General features: G+C 38.9%; 1 protein-coding gene across 9 annotated transcripts in view; it reads left to right on the top strand.

The window, feature by feature from the left end:
* st18 (ST18 C2H2C-type zinc finger transcription factor) overlaps nt 1-12062 on the top strand; it is a 51603-nt gene that overhangs the window by 17963 nt on the left and 21578 nt on the right. For 8 of the 9 annotated variants that reach the window (XM_020041810.2, XM_020041814.2, XM_020041809.2 and 5 more), the window contains 2 exons: nt 4317-4438; nt 6846-6897. In XM_020041810.2, the coding sequence (XP_019897369.1) occupies nt 4317-4438; nt 6846-6897 (174 nt within the window). Of the gene's footprint in view, nt 1-3608; nt 3746-4316; nt 4439-6845; nt 6898-12062 lie in introns of those variants that run through there. The other variant, XM_020041826.2, reaches the window with a different exon arrangement.

Genomic DNA, 12062 nt, shown 5'->3' with positions numbered 1-12062 from the left:
TGTGTGTATTGCATGCATGTGTACAAGGTAAACTTTTCCTTGACTCCCAGAGGCCTCTGGGCATGGGAGACCTGTTTTTTTATTTTGTAGCGCAGGGATTAGCTCGAAACGGTTACTACGTTTCTCCAAATTGTAGACCACCTGGTAGCATTCAGGCAACCCTCCTGCATGAAAAGGGTCTCCTTGGGCAGGAACAATGGCCAGGATTACTCTGTAGTGATGGCAGACACCCGGGCTGGAACTTCTTTCCCCCCCAAACACCTGTCCATAAATTAGTCTGTGTCAATGCTTTGAAAAGCCTAGAGTATGGTTTTAATGATGATTTTAAAGAGATGCAAACTCACATAATGTGACATTTTTCAATGTAGGCTGGATATAATTTAGACTGTTATCTGTAATCTTGGTAGTTATAGCTAGCCATTCCACAAAACAAAGAAAAATGAATTCTTTTTATATTGAAAATGGCAATATTGATTGATAGATTATTGATAATTAATTGTAAATAATTTAAAAAGCATACAATAACATAACTACCAAAGTGCCCATAACTGCTGGTGAAAGAAGAAGCAGGAATCTGGGTACTGTGGTACGGTGTGGTCCGGGTCTAGGTTGAGTCTGTTTACAAGGGACGGTTTTGGGATGACTTTATAAAATGCTTGCAAGATATATAAATGATCTTGATGCAGGTGTCACCGTCTGACTCTTTTGTAGAGTGCCTTGCTAACTGGCTCCAATAACAAGTTTCCCCTGTAGTTGTGCCATCATAACGAATCACTGAAGCGATAGCGGCTGGCCGGCCAGGCTCCAAATCTTCAGTTGGGAATTAATTCAGTGGGGCTTTGCCCTCTTTGTAGAAGCTTCTCAATCTTGGGGAAGTGATAAGAAAGAAGCCAGTTTGTCGACACAATTCTAAAACTGTTAATTTGGCATGAGACACAAACACTGATCCTGACAATAAGGATGGCCGATTTGTCTAAAATTTGCAGTTTAAGTTTCAATGTCACTTTGTGGAAGTGCCTCTCTATACAGAAAAGTGGTGTGAAAGTCTACACTTTTTTTGTGAATGGATTGGACACACTTCATATGTTCATATGACTCCTGTCCCCTTTTTCTCTACCTCTCTGTGTATCTTCATATGGATCTTACCTGAGCAATATTTAAAAAGTGAGGCATGGCTTCCTCCGGAACTTAGCTGACTTATCTTCTTTATCCAAAAAGCTGTCAGTGCCCACAGTTGTTTTGAGAGTTTCTGCTTTCTTCTGTCATGGTGTTAAGTATCCAGTCCTTCACTGGTTGGGGCTACTATTCTGTTTGACAAGTTTGGTCAGCACAGTTTGAGCTCATGTTGGTGTTGCTTGTAAGGTCAAACCTTGTTTTAGTTTAACCAATCATTATTGAGTCTGCATCATAAGAAAGTCACCAATGACTTCAAATCTTGGGACAAATTAGTTATTATTGGAGGATATGAAGGGATATTATATATATTTTAAATAACCCTTTTTTTCCTCAAGAATTTATAAATTGCCTGAATGAAATTAAAAGGGAACTGTATGAAATCTCAAAGAGAATGTCTCCATTTTAAAGGCCGGCTTTGATATGAATAGGAAAATCAGAGAACCCCCTCTCCTCTCTTTCACCCTCCCCCTCCTAAAACGTCTCTTAGCTATTATTCTAATGTCCAGCTGCTAGCTTTTTAGGCAGAGGGCATCTGATGGCTGCCTGGTCGCAGCACTGCAAATAGAAAATCCTTTTTTCAAAAACTTGTTTATCAAAATAGTCTCTTAGTAGGGCTTGATTAACTCACCATGAAACCATTTGCATGTCAATGAAAGGTGGCGAAAGCAGTTCTGTGTTCCTTAGCATCACATAAGCTACAATTGCACTTTGGCTCTTCACTGTCAAGGTTTATATCACTGTCTGCACACAAGCCACTACCATAATTGTGAAGCACACCTTTTTGGTTTAAAACACTTTACATGTTGCTGATTCTAGGCAAGGTGGAGGATAACAAGAAGACGCTACCATGTTGTATGTACAATTATGAACAGTTTGCCATATACACTTAGACATTCATTACAAGGAAATATGAAAGTAAATTGTGCTATCTCTTGCAGTTTGCTCTTTATTATGCAGAAACAGAAAAACACTTAGCATGTAAAATGAATGTGGAAATGATTCCCGGGGTAAACTAGAAACACAGAAGTTACCCTGCACATTTACCCTTTTTTCTTCTTCCCCTAGATCAGAGTGTAATTGCCAGTAATCAGGTCTGTTTGCTGCTGATAAAACCACTCTGAATGCGAGGAACCCTCTTTGTGTGATGACTCAATTATGCCAGAAGTGGCTCATCAAACCTGGCCCATCAGCTGCTTTAATAAATAAGGAGGAAAACTTGCTGCAGGCGCATTATAATTCCATTCATTCCATAATTAAATCCATTCCAGTTTTAACCCTTCGTTCGTATAGTCTGCCTCTGGAAGAGGAAACAAAAACAAGGGGGTGGGGGGTGGGGGTGATTCTGAACAGACATTGACCTTGCACAGAGCATCTACCCATCCCCATAATTCAAAATGATACTGCTGAAGAAAGGTTAAGACAAAGGCTCAGGGAGGGAAAAAGGATGGGTATATGTTCAGATAGAGCTCCCTTTCTTTATTTATGCATTGTTTCCACACACAGCTTTGAACTGTAATTATGTTAAAAATGAAATCTAATCATAACAGTTGGTTGGGTGAGTGTGCAGGGGCTGACATTTTAAAATCGTATTTGGTGTAATCTCATTTGCCTAGCTTTCATCTTGCCTCTGCCACCAATCTAAAGGAAATGTAAACAATGTAATTCATGTTTATGGCCTTAAAAAAACTTATTTGACCAACCGTAACTTTCTATTGAATTTTAAATTTAGTTCCACCATTGACTTAGTTTTACTTTATCACAATATAGTGTCTATGTCAATTATGTGGAAGGATCCCAAGTGCAGGATAACGTGGAAACAAGAGGACATTTCAATGACTCAAGGTCAATGATTATTACTATTATACTCTGTGGTATTTCCTATAACTTGGAGCTGTGCCATTACTATAGTTGCTGGGTTAGAAAGTTGGGTTCAAGTGTAAATGGTTCAGTATCAGCAATATGGAAATACTGCACTACCATGGCAGTGGCTAACCTTTTCACAAGGAACTCAAATAACATTATACTGGTAAAGGCATTTATATTTCCCCATTTGTGGTATGTATGGCTATAGAGAATAGTAATTACGAACAATATATGCTTGATTGCATTTATGTATTTTTTTTTTATCTCACTCCCATTTGTACTGAAAGCAGGAAAACCCCAATTGGAACCAAAACGAACATGTCCAGTAGATAAGCGGTGCCCATTGAACCCTTCTACAAAACAATGTGTGGGGCCATGGTTATTCATGACTGCTTGGACTGGAAAGCCCTGTCCTCTCCCAGTCCCAGGCAGTCCCAGCCCATTCTCTCAGCTCCTATGTGATGGGAAAGGTAGCAGATGGGGTTGGGATGGAGAATGGGTTGGGCCCAAGGACAGCCAGATTAGCACATAGAGAATCACGTAGAAACCCTGAGCATCAGGCAACTGGGCTTCGTATCCCCAGAGAAATGTGCCTCATCCATGGGCAAATAGTCCTCCGAGAGCAAGACGTTATTTGTCTATATGTGTTGGGGGGAAGGAATATGATTCAGCAGATGACAAACCAACCGGCCTGCCTCAAATAGTAGTGAGTCTCTTTTTTCTTATGCTAATGACTCCCTGAGTCCCCCCTTTTGTTCCAGCGGGAAAATGCTCTGAGTGCTATAATTAAGATGATGTTTTCTCTTTTCCCTTTTTTTCAAAGCTAACAGAAATAAATAATTCCTGTAATAAGATCTGTGAAGTGAAGAGGCTTAATGTACTCATTGTGTTCATCCTTGTTTTCCCTCTTGGATGTTTTGTATTAATTAGTCTGCTAGCAATTTGATCTCTGTCAAGCAATCAATTTGCATTTTGTTCCTTATTCCAACATGTGAGGTATTACCATGTTTCATTCTACCACTATCTCTGACTGCCTGCATGTTACTCACAAACCATGTTCATCATCACATGAAAGCCAGCAGTGAGGCTTGGAAAAATATGATTGTTGTCGGTAATTCATTCTAATTGTATGGTTTATTACCACTATACAACATTTAAAAGTTTGGAGAGTTACTGTAACTCATGAAGTTAATAAGTTGTGGTCTTTCCATTCAGGTTTTGATGGAAAACACATAGTTTCCGTTTAACATATATTTGTTTCATTTTTTCTGTTACAGAGAATGAATTTCACACCCACATCCTGAAACGTCAAGTCAACAATTGTGCAAATCTCGACCAAGGTGGATTCCGTGGGCCTGGCAGCACGTTGTGTATGTTGCCCGGAAAACTGCAAACAAAGGTAGACCTAATATTAATCAAATATTTCCTACTGTAGGTTTAGATGACATACACCCAACAAAAATAAATATAAAAAAAATATAAAATTGTCTTCTACCTATTCACTTTTTCTGTTGAAGAATATGCTGTTGTAATGTTTTTATAAGGCTTATTGAAGGTGGTAGAAAGAATGTTTTTGAAGTGGTAGAATGAATTCAGCGTGTTTAGCTGTGTTGTGTCAATGCCCCCTTTCACTCCTGTGAAATCTGACATTTCAGTATTATTTTACCTATGCATGGATGTGGGCGTTTGCATATTTTGTGTTTGATATGTAGTTAGCGTTGCTGAGTGTGCTGTTTTTGTTATACCACAGCACTTAACTAAGTAGTAATGTAGCCATCCAATTCTAGGTTGAAACTACCAGGCCTCCCAGTGTTCAAATTTAGATAAGAGTTTCTGAATACAAAAGGGCTAGCTGACACCAGGACAACGTCTCAACAGCCTTTTTTAAATAGTAGGACCATTCTGTCAACAATAAAGAAAGGGGCCATATTTTTAAATTGATGAATGACCACCATATCCATCATAATCTATCATGTGCTTGGTCAGTAATATTTGACACAAACAATTCCCAGCCTGAGAGTGTGGTAAATATTCAATACAAACAAGGCCTTATTTGAATGGCATGTATCTATTTGTTTTGCCAGTGTAAATACTGTTTGAACATCATACATTCTCTGCATGTGTGAAGAGTTCTCCACTTCTCTGTCATACCCTTAAATATCCACAAGAGATGTTCTGGTTGCTCCTCTGCTGTACTTCTGATTCACTCTGCCGAATTAGATGCAGCCATACTGCTGCCAGTTTAAGGACCAACAATAGCTTTTGTCAAATGGTTGTCAAAAGCACATGCTGTATACTATCTCAGAAGCGCTGTGCTGCACACCAAGCAAAAAAAACGAATAGCTGCTTGAACACAAAATGTTTGATGTGTTCCTCCACCTATCCCCACATAATACATGACATCATTTAACAGTCCCACAAACATTTTGATTGCATTTGTAACCACACAATCCACTGGTAAAAAGATTTAATCCTCAGTGTCAAAACCAAGGTCATCAGATCTTTTATGAAGATGGATGATTAGTGTATTCAATATGTTACCATGACACCCCCATATTTTTTACAAAATGACATTGTTGCTTTACTTGAAAGAAGCAAATTGAATGTGTCATGAACTAACCCTAAATGATGTGTTAAATGTTCTGGTACGAGAGGTTATGTTATAAAAAAAAATGTAATAGGAGTTTTAAAAAGTGTAGATTTGCTTACATATGTGTGAGTGCTGCCCTTCCACACCAAGGACTCTTAATGTGGACATATTAATCAACCAGTTGAAATGATTACAAGTGCAATTATCTATATTTGAAAATGAACCAATATTTTATTTTTGTAGACATTGTAACACATACACGATATCAAAACACATCAGTGGCAATCATTTGAAACATCAAGTTGACATAACGTCATACAAAACCCGTGACTATGTCCGTCTCTGTGAATGTTTCTCTTCTACAATGATGGAAAAAGTGTAATGAACTAATCAGGTACATTAGCTGTTAGAGAATGTAATGTATAGTATTTGGGTAGTTGTTTGTCTCAATAGGGCCCTAGTAATCAAAAGTAATGAACCTATTATGAGCAGGCCCTCGGAGGGCCCGGCGTGGCATTAAGAGTGGGCCACATAAAAGGTTTATTAAAGGAAATGAAGGTCCATCAGTGCCACACCTGCTCCCCTATTATAAATGTATGACAGGTCAGTGCCTTCAATCACAACAGCAAACCAGAGAGCGGAGTCATGTTTCCCATTACCAGGAAAAGTAACAGCATATCCTGTGACTCCCACATTTCACCAGCCTGTGACCACTGTACACTGCCATCAGCCCAGAATAATTACCTTTAATAGGGTTTATTTGGGATCCACACAAGCAGTGGTGGCGAGGGAGAGTGGATAGATTTTAACAACTATTTTGGTCTAAACACATGACTGTCTGTCTATCAGTGTGGCACCACCTGCACTTTAATGTCATTATTTAGCATTATTATGTTTTCCCACTTCCAAGTATTTTTATTTTTTTTAGCTTACTTCACCTTAGCTTGGTAAAGTATTTAGCTGTTTTCATGCTACATGTGGTTTTGTGACTCTTTGCCGATTAAATGTGACACATAATTCACACTTAACAGCATGAAATATTTAGGGGAAATGTACTGTAGCTGGGGTCAAAATGACTTCAAATAAACTTCAAACACTGTCAAGAGCCCTGATGAATCCGGAATCTACCGTGCCAGTGTCAAACTGCTTTTTTACAGAACATGTATTTTGATATGAATGTTTCAAAAATCCAGATATCTGTCTTTTTAATTTGCAGATGAATTTGGAAGGAGAAGATAACACAATTCAAGCATGCAATGGTGGCAAAGGTGAGTTTAATTATTATATATTTATTATTATATATAGACATTGTGCACCAATATTTCCTTTTAAAAGCTTCTTTTATAAATGGAGGTGCCATTTAATATAGACCACATATAGTATTTACTAATAGGAATAAAAGCACTTCAGGAAAGAGTTCAACCCACATTTTTCTGGAATCAAGCTGCATTCTGCACAGAAATAGTGCAACCATGGCGATCAAATAGTTTGGGGTCACTTAGAAATGTCCTTGTTTTTGAAAAAAACATTTTTTGTCCATTAAAATATAATATCAAATTTATCAGAAGTACAGTGTAGACATTTTTACATCTGGAAATGACTATTATAGCTGGAAATTACAGAACTTTAATGGATTATCTACAGAGGAGTACAGAGAGCCATTAGCAGCAACCATCACTCCTGTGTTCCAGTTTTATAATTTTTAAAGGCTAATTGATCATTAGACAACTCTTTTGCAATTATGTTAACACAGCTGAAAACAGTTGTGCTGACTAAAGAAGCAATAAACCTGGCCTTCTTTAGACTAGTTGAGTATCTGGAGCATCAGTGGGTTCAACAGCATGAAAACTGTCATAAATAAATAACTTTCTTCTGAAAATCATTAGTCTATTCTTGTTCTGAGAAATTAAGGCTATTCCATTTGAGAAATTGCCAAGAAACTGAAGATCTTGTACAAACTGGCTCTAACCAGAATAGAAAGGAGTGGGAGATCTAGGTGTAATACTGAGCAAGAGGACAAATACATTAGAGTGTCTAGTTTGAGTAACAGACACTTTACTGGTCCTCAACTGTCAGCTTCATTAAATAGTACCCGCAAAACATCAGTCTCAGTGTCAACAGTGAATGGCGACTCCGGTATGCTGGCCTTCTAGTTGGCAAGGAAAAAACATTTCACAGTGGCCAATAAAAACAATAGATTAAGATTGCCAAAAGAACACAGACACTGGACAGAGGAAGATTGGAAAAAGTGTTGTGGACGGCAGTTGATTGGAGCCAATTTCCTCCTGCAACATCACAATGACCCAAAGCACAGCTACAAACTATACAAGAACTATTTAGGGAAGAAGCAGTCAGCCGGTATTCTGTGGCCAGCACAGTCACTGGGTCTCAACCCTGTTGAGCTGCTGTGGGAGCAGCTTGACTGTGTGGTACGTAAGAAGTGTCCATCAAGCCAATCCAACTTGTGGGAGGTGCTTCAGGTAGCATGGGGTGAAATATCTTACCTCAACAAATTCACAACTAGAATCCCAAAGCTCTCAAGGCTGTAATTGCTGTGTTCGATGGACACAATTGTAATTTCTATTAAAAATATTTTTTTCTAACATTGTCAGTGACTATATTTCTTATTCATGTTGGTATATTTCCTATTCAAACAAATTTCTTGTATGTTTTCATGGAAAACATACATGGAAAACATGGACACTTCTAAGTGAACCCAAACTTTTGAACGGTAGTGTACTGTATGTAAGTATGATTTAGACACTGAACAACATTTCACAATCGGAAGTCCTTTTGAATTCAATTTAACCTTGACCTTTGACCTGGTTGCTTGTAAAGATCTAACCATAATGATCGTCAGGATTTAAATAGGTTTTTCCTGTGAAGTTCAGTGGCTGAAGGACAGTTCTCTAAAAATGGCATTTGGTTAACATGGTTATTTTGTAAGACTTTAATTAATCAGTTATGGGGTTGTTTGTTTTGAATGTGAGGATGTCATCAGCTACTGGAGCAACACATTTTGGGAGACTAAAATCACATATATATTTTTCATTATTCATATAACAATTATTGTACTGTGTCAAATTGACCGGGAATATTGCCAAAATGAAAATAAGGGGACGGTTAACTGGAAACATTTTAAGTTTCACCATCACTGTACAACAAAGATACACCACGTGGATATGGACTGCTTTTTTAAAGTAACGAAATAACAATTTCAGAAGCAGCTGCAGAGGTCAGATTAGGTTGATTGCCTATTAGAAGTACGTGTCAGCTATAAAAGGGGTCTGACAATTAGAACTTTGATATTTGAGTTTTCAAAGCAAGATGAGACAAGTAACAGTTCCAAACAGGCCAAACAGTCAGTGCCTGAATTGGAAGTGCATGGTCACAACTGCAAAATTGTTCAAGGGGAACACTTTCAAAAATCACATGGACAAATTGAATCAGCAGAGGAACAGTGGTGGAAGCTGACCGAAAGGGACAGATGGACACATATCAAAATAGTGGTTCAATGCCCCAAAAGCACAGCCTCGAAAATTACCACAGAATTGAATCAGCACCTCAGTGTCTCAACAAAAACTCTACTTTGTCAGCTTCATAAAGCTAGAATTTATTGCAGAGCTGCCAATCAAAATCACTTGTATCCAGGGCCAAAAAGGAGCACAAAACCTGGTTCTCTGAGCAATGAATAAACAGAATATGTTGAGTAATTCTTCACCCTATGTCCGGACTGGTTTGTGTTTGGAGAAAACCAAAGGATGTCTGCAGCCCACAATGTCTGCTGCCAACTGTTAAACATGATGGGGGATCCATAATGGTATGGACAGTCATCTAGTGGGAGTCATGGGTACCCATTATTGTTCTTAATGGTTGTATAACGGCCAAGGAATACGAGGCCATTTTACAGGAACAGGTTCACCTTTTGGTGCAAACACTGTTCTCTCATTCCCTCAACTGGAGGCTTTTTATCTTGAATAATGGTGCCATCTCCCATTACATACAGTTAAGGACTTGTATCACAGCACCTTATTAGGTCCATGATATTAATATCATGTTTTAAGTGTTTCTGTCATTTAGTCCACCCCCTGTATTTTGTTGCTTTGAAAGCAATTTCTGAAGATCTGTTTACATTTTTTATGTGATTTAAATCTGTCCCTAATGGTAAATCCTGTTACATGAACTGAACTTGTATATGGTAAAAGTACATTTGTTTTCCAGTATTTAAATGTTAAAAAAAGGCATTCAACATCTAGTAGCCAAGTCATACTGTAAAAGTGGTCTTGTTCTACTCTTTTTGGCAATTATCTGGTGTCAGAACCCCAGCAGGTTGAAAATAGCAGTCAACACTATTACCCATAGATAGATAGGCTAAAAATATTTTTTGCAGTTACATTCTTTTGGGAAGCTTACATTGCGTTGCACACAACAATCTGCCATTCCCCCTATTCATAAGGGAATTTATGGCTGATTTTAGAAGTCAACCATGCTAGGTTAAATATGTTACTGTTTACCCTATTCCCTTTCTGGGCACTTAATAAGCATTTACTGGATGAATTTTTTTATATTAGAAAATATGCTCTTATGACAGAATGTAATTTTTTTTTGGTTTTTATTTTTTACCAGGTAAAATACACCTCTGAATGGCACCACATTCTTGGAAAATCCGGGCAATTACTGAGTGCTTTTAGCTGTTCTCGCACATTTCGCTTTGGTTTCTTATCATTTCACTTCAACAATCCAACTTTACAACTGTCAGTTTTACAAATAATTTTACCAATTTGAAGAGGGCTGCATTCCATTATTCATGGCTGTATCAAATTGAAACAGTGGCCCACATTAGTTAAGGAGCGCATATACAGTATCTCACAAAAGTGAGTACACCCCTCACATTTTTGTAAATATTTGATTATATCTTTTCATGTGACAACACTGAAGAAATGGCACTTTGCTACAATGTAAAGTAGTGAGTGTACAGCTTGTATAACAGTGTAAATTTGCTGTCCCCTCAAAATAACACAAGACACAGCCATTAACCCTTTTGGGCATGGAGTTCACCAGAGTTTCACAGGTTAACACTGGAGTCCTCTTCCACTCCTCCATGATGACATCACAGAGCTGGTGGATGTTAGAGACCTTGCACTCCTCCACCTTCCGTTTGAAGTTGCCTCACAGATGCTCAATAGGGTTTAGGTCTGGAGACATGATTGGCCAGTCCATCACCTATACCCTCAGCTTCTTTAGCAAGGCAGAAGTAGTCTTGGAGGTGTGTTTGGGGTCGTTATCATGTTGGATCATGCTCTGCTTCAGTATGTCATAGTACATGTTGGCATTCATGATTCCCTCAATGAACTGTAGCTCCCCAGTGCTGGCACCACTCATGCAGCCCCAGACCATGACACTCCCACCACCATGCTTGACTGTAGGCAAGACACACTTGTCTTTGTACTCCTCACCTGGTTGCCGCCACACACGCTTGACACCATCTGAACCAAATAGGTTTATCTTGGTCTCATCAGACCACAGGACATGTTTCCAGTAATCCATGTCCTTAGTCTGCTTGTCCTCAGTAAACTGTTTGCGGGCTTTCTTGTGCATCATCTTTAGAAGAGGCTTCCTTCTGGGCCGACAGCCATGCAGACCAATTTGATGCAGTGTGCGGCGTATGGTCTGAACACTGACAGGCTGACCCCCCCACCCCGATTTAACAGGAACCCGTCCTGTTAAATCGGTGTATGGTCTTGGCCACTGTGCTGCAGCTCAGTTTCAAGGTCTTGGCAATCTTCTTATAGCCTAGGCCATCTTTATGTAGAGCAACAATTCTTTTTTTCAGATCCTCAGAGAGTTCTTTGGCATGAGCTGCCATGTTGAACTTCCAGTGACCAGTATGAGGGAGTTTGAGAGCGATAACACCAAATTTAACACAACTGCTCCCCATTCACACCTGAGAACTTGTTACACTAATGAGTCACATGACACCAGGGAGGGAAAATGGCTTATTGGGCCCAATTTGGACATTTTCACATAGGGGTGTACTCACTTTTGTTGCCAGTGGTTTAGAAATTAATGGCTGTGTTTTGTGTTATTTTGAGGGGACAGCAAATTTGCAACAATGTGAGGGGTGTACTCACTTTTGTGAGATACTGTATATAGTGTGATTGAAAACCCATAGACAGGTTTATACCATTATGCTAGCCTCTGAGGTCTGACTGGTGGCACTAGTGCCATTATTATGTCTTAGAAACTCATGGAAGCTTTATCATGGGGTTGTTCTTAATGGGAATATGGTGTTGTTGGAACATCTTCCTATAGAACAATTACCAAACAATAAAATAACATTCTCCTATTATTGGATTTACATTCAACAAAACAGGACACAAACAGAGAAAGTGGACCGGCACTAAGAATCCCAGAGACAGGTGGGCCAGAGTTG

This window comes from Esox lucius, chromosome 3 (assembly GCF_011004845.1).
Source record: "Esox lucius isolate fEsoLuc1 chromosome 3, fEsoLuc1.pri, whole genome shotgun sequence".
Taxonomy (NCBI): Eukaryota; Metazoa; Chordata; class Actinopteri; order Esociformes; family Esocidae; genus Esox; species Esox lucius.
Note: the sequence above shows the minus strand (reverse complement) of the source record. Positions and strands in the feature narration are given on the sequence as shown.